General features: G+C 40.2%; 1 protein-coding gene across 3 annotated transcripts in view; it reads right to left on the minus strand.

Moving 5' to 3' along the window:
* The window catches only part of KCNMB4 (potassium calcium-activated channel subfamily M regulatory beta subunit 4), a 67,845-nt gene that overhangs the window by 25,567 nt on the left and 20,610 nt on the right, over nucleotides 1-21,668 (minus strand). For 2 of the 3 annotated variants that reach the window (XM_079937465.1, XM_079937464.1), the window contains exon 2: nucleotides 14,609-14,736. In XM_079937465.1, coding sequence (XP_079793591.1) covers nucleotides 14,609-14,736 — 128 coding nt within the window. Of the gene's footprint in view, nucleotides 1-13,517; nucleotides 13,571-14,608; nucleotides 14,737-21,668 lie in introns of those variants that run through there. The other variant, XM_079937466.1, reaches the window with a different exon arrangement.

The raw sequence follows: 21,668 nt of genomic DNA on the forward strand, positions 1-21,668 counted from the left end.
CAATTAAATTCAACCTATAAGTATATTAAAAGATATCTGGTTTTAGAGCTTCATAAGTCGAAAACAAATGCAAAGACATAGCCAAAATCAATTACAATTGACCATTTTTCACTGTATTGGTTACAAATATATTCAGAGACATGTATATAAACATGTAAGTACAATCTCACTTACATGCTTAATCTCACTTCTGTACAATCTCATGTCCATTCCCTCCTTCCCTTCTCCACTAATTCTGCCTTTGCCCAAGCTCTTTTCATCCCTTGTTTAGACTGATGTGATACTTTTCAATCTGTTTAACCTTCCTCAATTTTTGGCTTATATCCAGTCTGTCTTCCATGCAGCCACAAGATTGGTCTCCCTCAAGTACAAATGTGACTTGCTACTCCAGTGCACACTGAATAAAGTCTAAAACCTTAGCATGCCATAAGAGCACAGTATTATCTCATTCAACCTCTGCCGGTTCATCTATCACTTTTCCCCTAAATGCACTCTCCAAGAATACGTAGCTCCTTACATTTCTTTCAGTTGCCTATAACATTCCAAATATTAATGCCTTATTTTCCCTGAAATCCCCTTCCCTAGCCTTCATTTATCTGGGAAATTCCTACTCATTAAAACAAAACAAAACAAAGCAACAACAACAGCTCAAACTTTTCTCTATCAAGGCTTTTCTCTCTCCACTCCTTATCTCCATTCAAGTAGGTCCAGGCACTATACTGTGTGTGTGTGTGTGTGTGTGTGTGTGTGTGTGTGTGTGTGTGTAATTATGGCACTTACTAAGTTACATTCCAATTGTTTATTTACATGTTGGTCTTTCATAGTAGTCAGTGAGTTCCTTGAAGACAGAAACCAAGTCTTATTATCTTTGATCTTTGATCACTGTTGTTTGGTATAAGACAGGTGATTAATAAATGCTTGTTGAATAAATGAAAGAGTAAATGACTGAAATGGTGGTAATTTTATGGATGAAATCTAGGACACTGAAAAGGATAACACATGACAGAAGACTGATAATATATTTGTGGTAGGAAGCTTCTGCAGCCCCTAAAACAGTATTATTTATTTCAAGGAGAGGAGCTAGGTATTCACATAAGTGAATTTTCCAAATAACTGAAGTTTAACCTTTCAAGTTGAATAAAAACTAATACAAATATTAAAATATAATTGGCAACATCTTTCTAAAAATGCATTACACATTTCCTTGCCTTTTAAGGAGAGTACATTGAACCAAATTTAACTTTTTTGATGACTCAGTGTCATCATTATGAAACTCAGTTACTGTTGAGGTAGGAGGACTGTCTGCTCCTCCACTAAATGGCTCCAGACTGTTAACCATTTGGTTCTTTGCTAATCTTCTTTCTCTCTCAACATTAGGATTTGATCTAGTGTCTTAAGCTGTTGTAATTGTACAAGCCTTCAGAATCAGGGAATCACAAAATCGTAAAACTTGAGAACTTAGAGGACCCTTAGAGATCATTTAATCTATCAATCTATCAAATTTTGTAGATATGAAAACTAAGCCCTAAGTAAGTGAGAGTTCCTTTTCTGATTGATTGCTTTTAACCTTCTATTTTAATGGCTTTCAAACTGTGTTCTAAAGAGCATTCTACTCAGCTTTAGCTGGGGCCATTATGTTCATCTTTCTCTAAAATGCTAAGGGCAAATTTAAGTTGAAAATATATACTATAGGACCCACATACTCTGAAGGAACTTAAAAATTAGGATATAACTGTTCAGTGTCAGAAGTACAATGTATTTATTTTATTTCACAATAGAATCCATTCTTTTTTGTTATTTTTGTGTGTTCCACTGCTTTGCTCATCAATCAAATCTCTATTATTTATTCAGCCTCCAATCAGTGAATAACAGGGCTATTCATTGATTAGTTTTTCTACCCCAGTTGTTAGAAATTTACAGAGCAAGGAAAGAAAAGCACATACATTTACTAAGTACTCATTCTTATGCAGATATGATCCTTTCCAAAACAAAACAAACAAACAAACAAAACCCTTAAGACAGATAACATTATCCTCATCGTATAGATGAGGAAACCAAGAGCAAGAAGTTCCACAATTTCCCCTAGGTCACATAGTTAGTAAGTGGTAGATGTAAACACAGATGCCTACTGCCACATAGTTGCTGCATTAAGGAATTCATAATCTATAAAAGGAGAAAGATACATATTCAACCAACTCTACAACAGTGTGAAAAAAGCAACCCTAGCCCTGTAGGAGCTCAGAAGAGGAAGTGACTGATTATACCTGAAAAGGTGAGAGGTTACACAGTGGCCTTTGAGGCAAATCTTATTAACAGTAATAAAAATAGGCAGACATCTGAGTGGAGGAGGTGCTGCTGTCACCCCCGTCCCCGCCTCCACCCTGGAGCCTGGAGCCCAGAGCCCACCACCCTGCGTGGACCCCACCCGTGTCTCTGGTGCGCGTCCCTGTCCCTCCCTCCTCAGCCACCAGGGACGCGGCGGGTTGAGCGAGACACTCTGTTGGCATCAGGCAAGCAGGATCACAACAACTCATTTTTTCCAGTGAAATAATCCATTTATCAAGGGGAAATTGAATCGGAAAGACATCTTGCCAGCTATGTGGTTTGGAATAGATTAAGGGAAACATGGAAGGGATCTCCATTGACATCAGAAGCTGTGATATCAGGACGTCTTGCTCATCTTCAGGTAAGAGTTCAACCTACAGATGCTTTACAAGTCTTACTATTAAAATTACTCCTAGACAGACCTTCAAGATGACAGAGGAGTAATATGTGGAGATCACCTTCCTCCCCACAAATACATCGGAGATACATCTACATGTGCAACAACTCCTACAGAACACCTACTGAATGCTGGCAGAAGACCTCAGACTTCCCAAAAGGCAAGAAATTCCCCACGTACCTGGCCGTGTGGCTGACAGGGTCTTGCTGCTCTGGCCTGATGTCAGGCATGAGTCTCCGAGGTGGGAGAGCCAAGTTGAGGACACTGGTCCACCAGAGACCTCCCAGCCCCACATAATATCAATCAGTAAGAGCTCTCCCAGAGAGCTCCATCTCAACGCTAAGACCCAGATCCACTCAACAACCAGCAAGCACTAGTGCTGGACACCCAGTGCCAAAAAACTAGCAAGACAGAAACACAACCCCACCCATTAGCAGAGAGGCTGCCAAAAATCATAATAAGTTCACAAACACCCCAAAACACACCACCGGACATGGTCCTGCCCAACAGAAAGACAAGAGCCAGCCTCATCCACCAGAACACAGTCCCCTCCACCACGAAGCCTACACAACCCACTGAACCAACCGTACCCACTGAGGGCAGACACCAAAGACAACGGGAACTACGAACGTGCAGCCTGAGAAAAGGAGACCCCAAACACAGTAAGTTAAGCAAAATGAAAAGACAGAAAAATACATAGCAGATGAAGGAGCAAGGTAAAAACTCACCAGGCCAAACAAATGAAGAGGAAATAGGCAGTCTACCTGAAAAAGAATTCAGAGTAATGATAGTAAAGATGATCCAAAATCTTGGGAATAGAATGGAGAAAATACAAGAAATGTTTAACAAGGACCTAGAAGAACTAAAGAGCAAACATACAATGATGAACAACACAACAGATGAAATTAAAAATTCTCTAGAAGGAATCAATAGCAGAATAACTGAGGCAGAAGAACGGATAAGTGACCTGGAAGATAAAACTGTGGAAATAACTACCACAGAGCAGAATAAAGAAAAAAGAATGAAAGGAATTGAGGACAGTCACAGAGGCCTCTGGGACAACATTAAATGCACCAACATTCGAATTATAGGGGTCCCAGAAGAAGAAGAGAAAAAGAAAGGGACTGAGAAAATATCTGAAGAGATTATAGTGGAAAACTTCCCTAACATGGGAAAGTCCAGGAAGCACAGACAGTCCCATACAGGATAAATCCAAGGAGAAACGCATCAAGACACATATTACTCAAACTATCAAATATTAAATACAAAGAAAAAATATTGAAAGCAGCAAGGGAAAAGCAACAAATAACAAACAAGGTAATCCCCATAAGGTTAACAGCTGATCTTTCAGCAGAAACTCTGCAAGCCAGAAGGGAGTGGCAGGACATATTTAAAGTGATGAAAGGGAAAAACCTACAACCAAGATTACTCTACCCAGCAAGGATCTCATTCAGATCTGACGGAGAAATTAAAACGTTTACAGACAAGCAAAAGCTAAGAGAATTCAGCACAAGCAAACCAGCTTTACAACAAATGCTAAAGGAACTTCTCTAGGCAGGAAACACAAGAGAAGGAAAAGACCTACAATAACAAACCCAAAACAATTAAGAAAATGGTAATAGGAACATACAAATCGATAATTACCTTAAATGTAAATGGATTAAATGCTCCAACCAAAAGACATAGACTGGCTGAATGGACACAAAAACAAGACCTGTATATATGCTGTCTACAAGAGACCCACTTCAGACCTAGGGACACATACAGACTGAAAGTGAGGGGATGGAAAAGATATTCCATGCAAATGGAAATCAAAAGAAAGCTGGAGTAGCAATTCTCATATCAGACAAAATAGACTTTAAAATAAAGACTATTACAAGAAACAAAGAAGGACACTACATAATGATCAAGGGATCAAGCCAAGAAGAAGATATAACAATTGTAAATACTTATGCACCCAACATACGAGCACCTCAATACATAAGGCAAATGCTAACAGCCATAAAAGGGGAAATAGACAGTAACACAATCATAGTAGGGGACTTTAACACCCCACTTTCATCAATGGATAGATCAACCAAAATGAAAGTAAATAAGGAAACACAAGCTTTAAATGACACATTAAACAAGATGGATTTAATTGATATTTATAGGACATTCCATCCAAAAACAACAGAATACCCTTTCTTCTCAAGTGCTCATGAAACATTCTCCAGGATAGATCATATCTTGGGTCACAAATCAAGCCTTGGTAAATTTAAGAAAATTGAAATCATATCAAGTATCTTTTCCGACCACAACGCTATGAGACTAGATATCAATTACAGGAAAAAAAAACTGTAAAAAATACAAATACATGTAGGCTAAACAATATGCTACTAAATAACCAAGAGGTCAGTGAAGAAATCAAAGAGGAAATCAAAAAATACCTGGAAACAAATGACAATGAAAACGCGACGACCCAAAACCTATGGGATGCAGCAAAAGCAGTTCTAAGAGGGAAGTTTATAGCAGTACAATCCTACCTCAAGAAACAAGAAACATCTCAAATAAACAACCTAACCTTACACCTAAAGCAATTAGAGAAAGAAGAACAAAAAAACCTCAAAGTTAGCAGAAGGAAAGAAATCATAAAGATCAGAAATAAATGAAAAAGAAATGAAGGAAATGACAGCAAACATCAATAAAACTAAAAGCTGGTTCTTTGAGAAGATAAACAAAATTGATAAACCATTAGCCAGACTCATCAAGAAAAAAAGGGAGAAGACTCAAATCAATAGAACTAGAAATGAAAAAGGAGAAGTAACAACTGACACAGCAGAAATACAAAGGGTCATGAGCGATTACTACTAGCAACTATATGCCAATAAAATGGACAACCTGGAAGAAATGGACAAATTCTTAGAAATGCACAACCTTCTGAGACTGAACCAGGAAGAAATAGAAAATATAAACAGACCAATCACAAGCACTGAAATTTAAACTGTGATTAAAAATCTTCCAACAAACAAAAGCCCAGGGCCAGATGGCTTCACAGGAGAATTCTATCAAACAGTTAGAGAGGAGCTAACACCTATCCTTCTCAAACTCTTCCAAAATATAGCAGAGGGAGGAACACTCCCAAACTCATTCTATGAGGCTTCCATTGCCCTGATAACAAAACCAGAAAAGATGTCACAAAGAAAGAAAACTATAGGCCAATATCACTGATGAACATAGATGCAAAAATCCTAAACAAAATACTAGCAAACAGAATCCAACAGCACATTAAAAGGATCATACACCATGATCAAGTGGGGTTTATCCCAGGAATGCAAGGAGTTTTCAATATACGCAAATCAATCAAAGTGAAACACCACATTAACAAATTGAAGGATAAAAACCATATGATCATCTCAATAGATGCAGAAAAAGCTTTTGACAAAATTCAACACCCATTTATGATAAAATCTCTCCAGAAAGTAGGCATAGAGGGAATTTACCTCAACATAATAAAGGCCATATACAACAAACCCACAGCCAACATCGTTCTCAATGGTGAAAAACTGAAACCATTTCCACTAAGATCAGGAATAAGACAAAGTTCACCACATTCACCCCTATTATTCAACATAGTTTTGGAAGTTTTAGCAACAGCAATCAGAGAAGAAAAAGAAATACAAATTGGAAAAGAAGAAGTAAAACTGTCACTGTTTGCAGATGACATGATACTATACATAGAGAATCCTAAAGATGCTACCAGAAAACTACTAGAGCTAATCAATGAATTTGGTAAAGTAGCAGGTACAAAATTAATGCACAGAAATCATGCATATACACTAATGATGAAAAATCTGAAAGAGAAATGAAGGAAACACTCCCATTTACCACTGAAACAAAAAGAATAAAATACCTAGGAATAAACCTACCTAAGGAGACAAAAGACCTGCATGCAGAAAACTATAAGACACTGATGAAAGAAATTAAAGATGATACAAACAGATGGAGAGATATACCATGTTCTTGGAATGGAATAATAAACATTGTGAAAATGACTCTACTACCCAAAGCAATCTACAGATTCAGTGCAATCCCTATCAAACTACCAATGGCATTTTTCACAGAACTAGAACAAAAAATTTCACAATTTGTATGGAAACACAAAAGATCCCGAATAGCCAAAGCAATCTTGAGAAAGAAAAACGGAGCTGGAGGAATCAGGGTCCCTGACTTCAGACTACACTACAAAGCTACAGGATCCAGACAGTATGGTACTGGCAGAAAAACAGAAATACAGATTAATGGAACAGGATAGAAAGCCCAGAAATAAACCCATGCACATATGGTCACCCTATCTTTGATAAAGGAGGCAAGAATATACAATGGAGAAAAGACAGCCTCTTCAATACGTGGTGCTGGGAAAACGGGACAGCTAGGTGGAAAAGAATGAAATTAGAACACTCCCTAACACCATACACAAAAATAAACTCATAATGGATTAAAGTCCTAAATGTAAGGCCAGAAACTATAACACTCTTAGAGGAAAACATAGGCAGAACACTCTATGACATAAATCACAGCAAGATCCTTTTTGGCCCATCTCCTAGAGAAATGGAAATAAAAATAAACAAATGGGACCCAATGAAACTTAAAAGCTTTTGCACAGCAAAGGAAAACATAAGGCGAAAAGACAACCCTCAGAATGGGAGGAAATATTTGCAAATGAAGCAACTGACAAAGGATTAATCTCCAAAATATACAAGCCGCTCAAGCAGCTCAATATCAAGAAAACAAACAACCCAATGCAAAAATGGGTAGAAGACCTAAAGAGACATTTCTCCAAAGAAGACATAGAGATCGCCAACAGACACATGAAAGAATGCTCAACATCACTAATCTTTAGAGAAATGCAAATCAAAACTACAATGAGGTATCACCTCACACCGGTCAGAATGGCCAGCATCAAAAAATCTACAAACAGGGCTTCCCTGGTGGCGCAGTTGTTGAGAGTCCGCCTGCCGATGCAAGGGACACGGGTTCGTGCCCTGGTCTGGGAAGATCCCACGTGCTGCAGAGCGGCTGGGCCCATGAGCCATGGCTGCTGAGCCTGCGTGTCCAGAGCCTGTGCTCTGCAATGGGAGAGGCCACAACAGTGAGAGGCCCGCGTACCGCAAAAAAAAAAAAAAAAAAAAAAAAATCTACAAACAATAAATGCTGTAGAGGATGTGGAGAAAAGGGAACCCTCCTACACTGTTGGTGGGAATGTAAATTGATACAGCCACTATGGAGAACAGTATGGAGGTTCCTTAAAAAACTAACAACAGAACTACCATATGACCCAGCAATCCCACTACTGAGCATATACCCTGAGAAAACCATAACTCAAAAAGAGTCATGTACCACAATGTTCATTGCAGCACTATTTACAATAGCCAGGACATGGAAGCAACCTAAGTGTCCATTGACAGATGAATGGATAAAGAAGATGTGGCACATATATACAATGGAATATTACTCGGCCATAAAAAGAAACGAAACTGAGTTATTTGTAGTGAGGTGGATGGACCTAGAGTCTGTCATACAGAGTGAAGTAAGTCAGAAAGAGAAAAACAAATACCGTATGCTAACACATATATATGGAATTAAGGAAAAAAAAGAAAATATGGTTTGATGAACCTAGGGGTAGGACAGAAATAACGATGCAGACATAGAGAATGGACTTGAGGACGGGGGAGGGGGAAGGGTAAGCTGGGACGAAGTGAGAGAGTGGCATGGACATATATACACTACCAAATGTAAAATTGATAGCTAGTGGGAAGCAGCTGCATAGCACAGGGAGATCAGATTGGTGCTTTGTGACCACCTAGACGGGTGGGATAGGGAGGGTGGGAGGGAGATGCAAGAGGGAGGGGTATGGGGATATATGTGTAGCTGATTCACTTTGTTATACAGCAGAAACTAACACAACAATGTACAGCAATTATACTCCAATAAAGATGTTTAAAAAAAGAGTAATAAAAATAATAATAGCAAAAACTTTTATAGGAATTAGTACAGGTAAGCACATGTCATCTCATTGATAACCTCACAGTAACCTTATTATTTCTCCCTCTACAAAGGGAATGGAGGCATAGGTAGGTCAGAGTAACATACCCAAGGAATGAGTAACCATTTTCCAGGGACACACCCTCTTCAAGGGGAAGCTGGTGAAGGCAAAGATGAGGGAGGAGAATTGTATGGACAGACTGAGACTACAGAGACACTTTCTAGCAATGGAATGGGGCTTTCAAAACAAACTTGGTAAGGGGGCATCACACAGGTTTTGCTGAGGAAGGATAAGCCAAGAAAAGGCTAAGAAGAGAAAAGAATGGTATAGGGAGGGTAAGTGTGGCCTTACCTAACGTGTGACCTTAGCAAAAAGTGTAAAATAAAAATCTACACTTTGTATGGAGATTGTGAGCCTCGAGGTTGAAGGAGACGAGCCCAAAGGTTGTAGGGGAAGATCATGAACAGCCGGGACAGCTTCCACTGAGCCCTGGACGTGACGTCACGCCAGCAGCACCTCCTTGGTGCTCCTTGGTGCAGAAGGAGGGAGCGACTGCATGGGGACTGTCCTGCCATGGCAGGCATGGCTGCTGGTGGCTGCTCTGGCCACCGCAGATTCTAGTCCTGAGTATACCTCACCTAAATAAGGCTTCAACAATGGAAAGCTAAGACTTCCATCGTCTTTGTCTTAGATTTTTAAAATAACACCCTTTTCTTGAAAATGGAAACTTCTTGGTACCTCTTCTCCCTAATTTCCCGAATTTGAGTGAAATCTAAAGGTTACTTTAAATATAAAGTCCATCTGATCAAGAGCATCTGGGAGTCTCTACAGTAAGTCTATTTTTATTTCATATTTAGCAGTAGTAAAAAGTGTACTAAGAGTAGATGGCACCAAGGAGCTGCCATTTTTCACACCTACAACCAGCATGCTTGTTTCCTCTTGCAAATGTCACAGTGAAAGAGCCAAAACTCCAAAGTTCTGTTTTCCCAAAGTCACTTAAAAATTATGTCTTGAGTGCTTCTGAGTTGTGACAGACCACCCCCACTTCTATCTACACCCCGACAGTCTGCAAACGGGACTGATGGATAAGGAATGATGGATAGATGATGGATAAGGAATGGCTATCCGTTCTGAACGAGGAATGGGGGGTTAAATGTACTGCTACTAAAGTTAATACAATTGATACATCATGCAGGGTGAGCTCTTTTCAGAGAGTTCTCACTATTCCAGGGAATGGTCCTGCTTGGTTGGGCTCTGAAGGTAGTCAGAGCTCACGCCCTAACAGGAGGCCAAATGGGGTTGCCAGCCTTTAGAGAACTCGGTGCCTGAGTGGGGAGTGAGGGGAAGTTAAGAAATGACCAGCAGCTGGGCAGGGCAGGACAGCCCATGGGAGGGGGCACCTGTCTGCTTCCACCTGCAAGCTAAGGTCACGGATGCTCGGAAACCAGCTTCTGGTCCAGCGCTTGGAAGCTTAAAGGTTCACCTGGTTCAGACAGTGATGGGTTCAGTATCAAACTGTCTTGACTGCTGGTGCCTATTTCCTGTTGCTGTGCTCCCACCTCACAGAAAAACATATCCCCGCTTAACCTTTTTATTTCCTCTTATCTTGTTTTCTTCAGGGCTCCCTTTTTGCCTTATTTACTATCTGTGGTCAATGTTTCCTTCTTCCTCAGCAGTTTTAGTCCATACCTGTCTCATTTCTCTGTATCCATTCCTGTTTCCCTCTCAGTTACTCATCTCCTCCCCCAAATTCTTTTTCCAGTCATGGCAAACTTCTTGAAAAAGGAGTCTGCACTTCGTAAAGCCTTCACAGTCTCACCTCAGGCTAATACAAAATGATTTCAAACCCTGTGCTTTAAGACAGTACCTAAACCGTGTTCACAAAGATCACGCACACGCTCCTAATTGCCACAGCTGATGACTTCCCAGTAGTCTGTCTTGATTACCCCTTTCCCCTTAAAACACTCCCCCTTCCAAGTCTTTTCACTTTCCTCTCCACATCTGGCCACTCTTTCTCCATCTCTTCCCCTCATACCGTCAACACAGAGGATCCCACGATCCTGTCAGCATTTCTCTCCTCACTCCAGTATGCATTCTTTCTCCTTGCTTCAGCTACAGCTTGTGTGCCAGTGATTCCCAGACTCGCATAACACTGACCCTGACCTCTTGCTTCTGAACTAAAAGAGGTACTTCTACCTCTTTCTTTTGGATATCTTACAAGAGCCCCAAATTCAACCGTCAGAGCTAGACTCTCCTCACGCTCAGTCAAATGTGGTACCTCCCTTTTCCTCATCACGTGGTCATCAAGTTCTGGTGATTGTAATTCCAAATGTCTTTCTGATGTACCCCTCCGTGAGCTACTTCCATTACCCCTACTCTCGCCTAGGCCCTCAAACTGCTTTAACGGGACAAGAAGATGGTTAATAGAAGGAGCTTTGGGAATCAGACTAGCTGGATTCTGGGTTTTTTTCACTTAAAGACTTCAGATGGAGTCTTTAAGACTCAGTTTTCTCACTTGTCAAGTGGGGCCAGAATTTAGAACTATTATAAGAAATTTGGTGATCTAACCAAAATGTTATTCACAATGGTTGGCCCACGGTAGCCACTCAAAAATGTTATGTTTTGCGCTCAGTACTCTCCTTATTTCCTCCCATCTCTGAGCTGGAGCTCCTGCCTTTAGCCCATCTCTCCTCTCCAGTACACATTCAACTCTCACACCAATTACTTTCTAAATCAGAGATCTATTCATGTCAGTCTTTGGTTCAAAAAAAAAAAAAAAAACTTTTCACAAATTTTCATTGCCCATATGACAAAGACCATCTCCTTAGTTTGGCATTTTTGACCCTTTAGAAATCTAACCCCAAGCTACCTTTCCAGCTTACAGATTCACCACTCCTTATTATATAACCTATTACCTAATGTACCTTACATTGTCAAGCTTGGTTTCTTTATCGCAGCCACCCCATCTTCAAGGTCTTCCTCCCTTTCATTTCTAGCTGACGAAGTCATACTTATATTTGCATAAGCATCTGTTTCTCCCAATAAGTCTAATTCCTTGGAAGCAAAGAACCTGCCTTATTATTCTGACACATTGCATTCATTGATACATTCATTCACCAAACATTTTTAAACTGAGAACCAGGCACTGTGTGAAGTGCTAGGGATTCAAAGCCAAAGAAGATATAGCCCACACCATTAACCAGTAGACAGTCTGGTTGGGAAGATGGGCATACAAAAAATTCCAGTAGAGGGTGACAGGTGAGAGGATAGAGCAGTGGCTCTCGATCCTGGTCGTATATTAGAATCCCTGGAATCAATTTTTTAATCAATTTAAAAGAATGCTAATGCCTAGGTTCAACCACCAAGAATTCTAATTTAATTGGTCTGCGATGCGTTTTTTTAAAAGCTCTTCTGGTATAGTTACGATAGTGAGGGTTGCAAACCTCTGAGAAAGAGCTCTATACACAACATGGGAGATACACCTTATAGCTGGCACTTTTGGTCGTTCCACAAATTCTGCCCCCTTCTGTACAACCTTCCTCCACATGATTTAGGAGACACTGCCTTATCCCCATCTCAGAGGTAGATTCTAATTGCTCTTTCTTGTGATTGGTTTAGGTGTAGGCAAGGACACCTGAGGGGAGGCTGGTTGTGGGAAGTTGGGAAAAGGTTTCCTAATCTTAAGAAAAATATACCAGGAGAGATAGGTTTCTTTCTGCCTTTGGACACTGCTGTGCCTGGCTGTGACATCTGGAACCACAGCAACCATACTGTAACCATGAGGGGAGCCACCGGGAGGTAAAACTGAGATCTAGAAAGGAGCGGCATTCTTGATGACACTGTCAAGTCATTGTATCAAACTACCCTACTATTGGTCCACCTGTGCATTTTTGGATGTGTGAAATAATAAATTTCCTAACTGTTTGTGCTATTTTGAGTCAGTTTTCTGTTGACCTGAAGCAGATGGTATCCTAACTGATATACAAATAAACCAAACTTGAAGATCAAGGAAAGCAGTCCAGAGAAGGTGATAATCAGAGGAGAGTCTTCAGCAAGGCAGTCAAGAAGCAGGAGAGACAAATAAATAGGCATAGATATAAAAGCGTAAGATATTCATAGAACTTCCTATAGTTCAGAATGGCTACTGCAAATAATACGAGTATGGAGATGAAGCTGGAGAGGAGGGAGTCTGGGGCAAGAACTTGAGGAGGCCTGTATGCTGTGAACTAGATTAAATATGGCCACAAAACCGTTGCCACTTCTTCTATCAAGAAGCAGAGTCTGGGCTTCCCTGGTGGCACAGTGGTTGAGAGTCCGCCTGCCGATGCAGGGGACATGGGTTCGTGCCCCGGTCCGGGAAGATCCCACGTGCTGTGGAGTGGCTGGGCCCGTGAGCCATGGCCGCTGAGCCTGCGCGTCCGGAGCCTGTGCTCCGCAATGGGAGAGGCCACAACAGTGAGAGGCCCGCGTACCGCAAAAAAAAAAAAAAAAAAAAAAAGAAGCAGAGTCTATTTCAATCCCCATGAATCTGGCTGGCTTCATGACTTGCTTCGACCAATAGAACATGTCAAAAGGGATGTGACGTGAGTTCCAGAGCCAAGGCCTGGCTCTCTTTAAACACTGTCCTGAGGCTGCCATATTGGAAGGAAGGCAATCTAGCCTGGTGGCAGATGAGAGGCCAGGTGGAGAACAGAGATGCCTCAGCTGAGCCAGCACCAAGTGCTGGGCATGTGAGGGAGGGTCCGTGCCCTCGTGGACCACGCAGCTAGTCCAGCCATCATGTGAAGAACCAGCAGATGAACTTCCCAGCCAACCCACAGGATCTAAGAAATAATAAATCACCGTCGCAGTAGGCCACTAGATTTGGGGTGGCTTGTTACACAACAACAGATACATACATAGGCCATGCCAAGGTGTTTGGACTTTACTCTGAAAACTATGAGGAGTAACCTGATCAGACTCATGTTTTAGAAAGATCACCTTGGCAGCAACGTGGAGAATGTCTTGGAGGGGGGTGCAGGGCAGAGGTAGAAGGACTGGTTAGAAGACTATTGTGTTAATAGGGCTGAGAAATAATATGAATCTGAACTAAAACAGTGGCAGAGGGAAGGCAGAGAAGAGTTAATATAGGGGTAAAATCAACAGGATGGTGAATACAGGTTATAGAGTGTAAAGGAGAAAATGAGTTAAGAATTACTCAAAGTTTCTGGACTCTGCAAACGAGGGGACGATCGTGCCATTCACTAAGAGAGGGAACTATGGGAGGAAGAGAAAGTCTGACCTAACTTTGGAACTCCCAAGTGGAGATGTACAGCAAGGAGTTGAGAATACTCAATACGCAATAAATGTTTGATGAGCAAATTACTGTGGTTAATCTGGTCGGGAACTGAAGTATTCATTGCTATACGGCATAAGTTGAGTTCTCTCTAAGACAAGTAAAGTTATAATGGTGTGAACTCATTTTATGGATACTTGGTCAGAACGGAAAGGAAAAAGAAAGATCAGATTTGATGTAGCCCAAAATGCTGATACAGCTGCACATTGTTCAGTTTGTGTGCATTAATCTATAATTCTCAGGGAACATTCCTAGTATACAACGTTCCTACCTAAAGGCACTTTCTTAGTGTATGCAGAGGGTAAACTCTATGATACAGGTTCTCTCTTTTTTTTGGCTGGCAGATTCTTTACATGCCACCCAACCTGTAGAATAAGAAGGGGCTTCCCTAGCTACATGCTAGAAAGAGTTGAGACTATCTCCACGTTGTATATTTTGCCAAATGAGCCCACTCTATGATTTACTAATATAATAAACTACAGAGGCTACAAACAACTTTAATATGCACATGTAAATATTGGCTTACCTTTGAAATTGATTAAAATAGCAAGTAAATGGCTGGGAACCAATCTCATCTTTCCAGTACTGTTGCCAATTCATGACACTTTCCAAGTTCTTCTGATTTTCTCTCTTACAGGGAGGGATATAGGAGCACTAACAAAACAGAACACAGAAAGTAAACCTATTATTCTATAGAATATTGAAATATAGTCCTTTTTAATAGACAGATGGCATTATGCTGATGGTAAATCTAATTCTGACCTATTTAATTGTTAATTTAACCAAACTGAAATTCCGAAACTATATTTCAAGTTTTGAATTTGGCGCAATTACAGAAAGTATTCCGATAACAAAAGTACAGCCAAAAATAACTTTCAGTCATTACAGTATAAAGATACTTTATAAACAATTAGTTACAATTTATTAGTGAATTTAAAGCATAACATACTCTGTCTTTGAGGGCCTGCCAATCAACAAAGGGGGGGAACACAAAACTTAATTTTTATCCCCAATCTCTAATAGACCTTGATATTTTCTTCTTCCACTTTTAACTAACAAATCAAGCACATAGCTCTCCACAGATACTGCTCTCAACTGCTGAAACTCCAGTTTTCTTTTCTTACATTTTCTTGGACAACAAAATCAACAGAAAATTTCCTCTCAAGCATAGGATCAATGCATTTTGCTAACTGATGTCCTTTTCTAGCCATGCCTCTGACAAAGTAGTTCTCTCAGAAGGGACTTTATTACTCTAAGCAATATAGACTCAGCAGAATTAGAAAATTGCTCTTAACCTTAGATGTTAAAATTAACCCTTAGCGTTCTAATCCATTTTCTCCATTTCAGTTTTTCATCATGATGATGATCAAGATGAAGATGATGTCAGTTTACAGTTGTTGAGTGTTTACTATGCAAGACACTGTAATAAGTGCTTAAGAGGCCTGACTTCCTGTACTTCCTACAACAATCCTCTACTGATGCCCAACCTACAGATGAGGAAACTGAGATTTCTGTTAGCTCTACAGCTAGAACTAGAGTCTGGTGATTCATCCCATTTTACTCTCAGATGTTTTTACAAAGGTGTTCATTATTAAGAAGCAGGAAAAAATCCATTAGCTCTAGAGTATAATTTGAGTTGCATTATTTTAGAGCATATAATTTGTCAATGCCTTATCACTATTTTCTAGTAAAATACAAACTTTTTAGTACGATGTATAAAGCTCTCCATCAGGTCCCTGCCCTGTCCTCGTCCTCACTTGAGCCTGGGATGCAGACATACAGAAGCGCTTGCTCCCAAATCTGCCACATGGAATCACACAGTATCATACTCGTCTGTTTTATGTCAGCCTCTTCAATTTGTTGGCACGTTGGGACAAGGGCTATTTTTTTCTCTTCTGTCTTTAAACTTAGGACTATACTTGATTACAGTGAAATTTCAAAAATGTTGGTAAAATTAATTAATAATAACACACTTAGGGGTTTCCCTGGTGGCGCAGTGGTTGAGAGTCCGCCTGCCGATGCAGCGGACACGTGCTCGTGCCCCGGTCGGGGAAGATCCCACATGCCGCAGAGAAGCTAGGCCCGTGAGCCATGGCCTCTGAGCCTGCGCGTCCGGGGCCTGTGCTCCGCAACGGGAGAGGCCACAACAGTGAGGGGCCCGCGTACCGCAAAAAATAAATAAATAAATAAAAATAATAACACACTTAGATACATCTTATTCAAGACGGTGAGACTATTTTCAGTGGTTAAACATTTAAAAAAATATATATGAACATTTTAAATTTTAGTAAATTTGTTTATTTTTGTTATATGTAACGAACTCACAACATGTTATGCAAATATCGTCTCAATGCTTGAATCACTGCACATTATCTTCTGCATATATAGTTTCACTTCTACTAATAACAACAGTATAAAGCTAAAAAGTTCTGTGAAATTATGAATTCTGAGTTCTTCAAAGCAATAGTTAGGCTTAGAAGCAATGGAGACCATTAGATAGGGCTCCAGTCCTATTATTTGTTACATGTTTAGACTTGAGTAAATCACTTTCTTTTTCTGGATTTCATTTTTTCTAATCTGTTAAATCTCCAAAATAATTTCGATCTCTACATCTCTATGATTCTCTTCTTGGAGATACAAGCAAGAAAGGACCCAGAAGAAGGCAGGACTACAAACACTGTTGCAGTGTTTTTCCCGAAAGAGATCCTGCCCACTGGAGAGATGGCTGGGAAGATTGATGAAGCCACCATTCCAGCCAGCAAGAAGGACAAGTGTAGCAGGTCTTTACTTGGGGACCTGTATTTTGCATTAGGAAAATGTTCAAAAGGGGCCTCTGATTTTCCTATTGTTTATTTCCTATAATGTGCTGGACACTTCCTTTCCTTCTGTTAAAAATTCTTTTTCTATATCATGGTCAACTAGTTTGTAAAGTGAGAGTAGGCAGCAAATCACTATGCTCTTTGTAGAAAGGAGAAATTTCTAGATTTGGAGGCAGAAGCCGTGAGGTATGAAACCCAAAAAATTCATCAGAGCTCTTTTTGCAGTGGGCATACTCAACACAAGAGGTATACTAGACATTTTAGGGAATAACAACGAATAACCAAATGTAATTAAAGCAGATTTTACAATTTTGCAAGTTAACTCAGCCTGAATTCTTTACTATTCAGTTTTGGTGGGGGTGGAAGGAAGAAATGGATTTAAAAGAAACGTCTCTACTGAATGACACTCTATGATCTGACCAGGAGAATCACACTTACATGTTTCTGAAAAAGTCAAACAAAAACTTTCACTGAGTGTGTAAAGTTTTGTATTAGTGATTTGTATGTTGTGATTTTATGTGGGATAAAAGAAATGTTTCCTGCCTTTAGGAAACTTTGAGCTGGTATGGATGGATTTTTGGAAGCAAAGTACTCTTTCACGTTGGGGAAAATAACCTGTGATCAAAATTCAAGTATTTTTTCCATGGACTGCATTCTTTCCAAAGAGTATCATAGATTAAATGAGCTTACAATACTCCAGCAACTTCTAAAGCTCACATCGTTTTGAAAGGAAACTTGTTAAAAGGCTAAACTTTAGGCTCTTAAAAATCATTACTGTTTATTTTGTTATACCATGGTTGGCCGTTTAGTCGGTCTTTAAAATTTCTGTGAAGCCTAACTCAGATTCTCCCTAGATTCCTTCTCAATTTTACTTAGTGGATCAGTGTAGATTGTTAGAATTTTAAAATAAGCTATAAATGAAAATTCAAAGCAGTGTTCTAGAAAAAAAGAATTCGAAAATCAGTCATAGAAACTTTCCTTTCTAGGTTGTTCAAGTCTGATGGTTTTCCATGCACCAAAATGCTCCTTCATGAATCTCTCTCCTTTGGGGGAGGGGCACAAATAACAATGTATGTCATATCATCATCATCATCATTACTATCATCATGTGGTTAACATTTATTCACTATATGTCAAGCATCTCATTAATCCAAATCTCATTTAATTCAAATTAGCAAATATTATAATCACCCCCTTTTTACAGATGGGGAAACTGAGGGACAGAGGGGTTTAAGAAACTTTCCTTAGGTTACAATGGCAAATGGAATAGCTGGGATTCCAACTGCAGAGGATTCTTAACCACTGCACCACACTACCTCCCTTTAGGGCGTCCCAGTTTTCTCTCTTTGGAGCCCCCTGGTTTGGAGGTAAGGGAGGTGTCCCGACTTCTGCACCCTTCTCTTGGAGAAATAGTATAACGTTTCTTTGGGAATGGAATTGGTGTCGTTTTCCTGAGGACTGGTGGGCTGAGGCAGTCTGTTGCAGCCCTTTGTTTTTCCAATATACTCCCAGAGAAATGCATTGTTAAGTCCTTGCTTGTTCCCTTCTGTCTCAATTTGGCTTCAGGGCTGGTTTTTGGTGCCACAGATGTAATTTCACTTAGGTGAATTTATAGACACAATGTGTTTGGTCATGGAGGACAATGGGCATTCCCTTGGAGAAACTTTTTCATACAGTTCTGACCTTTCTTTTTTTTCATTTGCAAAGGCAGCATTTCCCAACTTCTAATATCATCATCGCCCAAATAACCTTCACTAGAGGCTGTGTCATTTGCGGCCTAAACTTGCATGAAATCACTTTCTTTAAAAAGTCAGGAGAAAAAGAAGCATGTGAAAAAATATATTTGTTTAGTGCCTACCTTTTAGAAAGAAAATTTGACCTTTGCATTCATGAAGGAAGTTGAGGGGATCCAGTGGGCTATTCTGAGTATATTAACATAAAGACTTCTAGTGAGTTTATTAAGGGAAAAACTATCATCACTTGATGTGGAATATTTGACTGCATATGTATTATCACTTATTTTCCATTATCTCAGTTTAGGGTTTATCAAGATTTGTAACAGTATTCTTTTTCAGCCTACCACGATGAATTTACATTTTAATAGAACACTTCTTGAGTGGGTTCTTTGTGATGTGTCTTGAGGATTGCGTTTCAATCATGTGGGCAGAGTAGGCAAAATTCACTTTCTTCCTTTACTGAGTCATTTAAAAAAAACCATTGCACAAGACACGTGGTCTATTTAAACACTGGGGGCCGGATTCTATGATAGGCATTACCTAAGAAAGAGAACTGAAGAAACTTTTTGATTCCAGTTTCTTCCTTGACTTGACTTGGTTAGGGAGAATAGTATTGAAAGATATAAAACTGGAATGGGTTTAGTGGATCCGATACTTTCCAAAGTAAATTATTGGTTAGAAAATGAATTCTTAAAACATTATCTACTGGAACACAGGTTTGATTACATTTTATACCATAATCCTCCATTTTCTGAAATCCTGTAAGACATCTCTGTGTCAGCTATGATTTATAATATTAATGACATTTCTGACAATATATACATACAATCAGAAAAGCACTAAAAGAAGAAAAAGAAAAAAGGGGAGTTCCCTGGGGGTCTAGTGGTTAGGATTTGGCACTTTCACTGCCGGGGCCCGGATTTAATCCCTGGTTGGGGAACTAAGATCCTGCAAGCCGCATGGCCAAAAAGAAAGAAAAAGAAAAAAAAGAAAAGCACTGTGGAATAAAAAGTATAACTGAATCATTTATAAACCACACACTATTTCACATGCCTCATGACTTCATTAATTGTGTGCAAACATGCATGCACACACACACACACACACACACACACACACACATTCCTTATGAATGTAGGTTAATTGAACAAACATGAAATTATATGTCGGCTGAAAAATTCTCGGGCAGGTGGTTCCAGAATGTACACCCATATCTGAAAGCTAAATGGAAATACTCTTATGGAAGAATTTGAAGGTCAAATACATGGCTTAGAAAATGTGAAAAGTAAGGCTAACTAAGAATAGTTAGGGGCTTCCCTGGTGGTGCAGTGGTTGAGAGTCCGCCTGCCGATTCAGGGGACACGGGTTCGTGCCCCGGTCCGGGAGGGTCCCGCATGCCGCGGAGCGGCTGGGCCCGTGAGCCATGGCCGCTGAGCCTGTGCGTCCAGAGCTTGTGCTCCGCAACGGGAGAAGCCACAGCAGTGAGAGGCCCACGTACAGCAAAAAAAAAAAAGAATAGTTAGGAGATGCTAAATTAATAACTAAGGAGATGCTAAATTAGCTCTTCAGAGAGAGCAGGCCGGGCAGGTACAGAGAGGTGCCCAGACTAAAACAGTGTTCATCAAAGTATGGTCCACAGACCACTGACTGTGTCAAAAAGACCCACCCTCCTGAGACTGATTCAGTAGGACTAGGAACCTGCATTTAGTTATTTATTTTATTTTTGGCTGTGTGTTGGCTCTCCGTTGCTGTGCGCGGGCTTTCTCTAGTTGCGGCAAGCAGGGGCTACTCTTTGTTGCGGTTCGCGGGCTCCTCATTGCGGTGTCTTCTCTTGTTGCAGAGCACGGGCTCTAGGCACACAGGCTCAGTAGTTGTGGCTCACGGGCTTAGCTGCTCCGTGGCATGTGGGATCTTCCCGGACAAGGGCTCAAACCCATGTCCTCTGCATTGGCAGGTGAATTCTTAACCACTGTGCCACCAGGGAAGCCCCAATAAAGCATTCTCGATTGCTGAGTACAGGATACAAAGATTAGATGTTACTCCCGACCCCTCTTCTTCCTTCCCTCCCGGGAGCATGTAGTGCAGTAATAGTAGCATATGCACAAAGTGCTTTGTGATTGCAAAAGAGGAAGCGAACATTTCGGCTTCAGGAGGGTAGGGGTGGAATAAGAGAAGGCTTCACAAAAGAGGTGACATGATCGTGTCCTTACGGATGAACAGGAGTTTGCTTCTCAGAGAATGGGTTGGGAAGGTGACAGTCCAAGAGGAAGAAATGGAATGTGATGGATGTTCCAGAAAGACTGAATCATCTAATGTGCTTGAAGGAGAGGGGCATGGGAGATGGCATTGGAAAATGCCCAAATTATCTGAACTACTACTCATGAAGAATTGTTCCTCTGTCCTTGCATGCCCCTGTGAAAAGCTGCTCATACCTCCAGCAGAGTATTCCCACCCACCCCCAACGCTCCTTTCGTTAGAATGTATTACTATGTGTTGGTATTACATCTGCACTTTTGTAATGTAACATTATTCATTTAACTTCTGGATTCAAGTAGACTGCTAAAGTTGGTGATATTATTAAAACTGAGAAAAGTTTGCAACAACATTCCACTTTCAAGAGAAAATAGTTCATTCAGCTCTAGAGTTGGAAAATAAAAATACGGTGTCTTTGCCCAAAATAGAGGTCGAATCTGAACAGAAGTCAGACCCAAACTAGAAGTTTTAATCTGGAAGAAGCTCAATAGTTATTAAGCATGGCAGCACATGTAAAAATTTGTTCAATGGCTTATGATGATAATTTAAAATCCTTGAGGAGATGGCCAATCCTCTTACAACCACACAGAACACAGAAATGAAACAAAACATCTTAAATGCTCATGCATGCCTTCAGATAGGCTCATAATGTGTATATATGTGTGTGTGTATATATATATATATATATATATATATTTAATGAAATATTACAACATCATTTCCGCATGAATGAAACCAACAAGCCCTGTCCATAAGTCCCTAAAACCAGGATTGATAG

This window comes from Stenella coeruleoalba, assembly GCF_951394435.1.
Source record: "Stenella coeruleoalba genome assembly, chromosome: 11".
Lineage (NCBI taxonomy): Eukaryota > Metazoa > Chordata > Mammalia > Artiodactyla > Delphinidae > Stenella > Stenella coeruleoalba.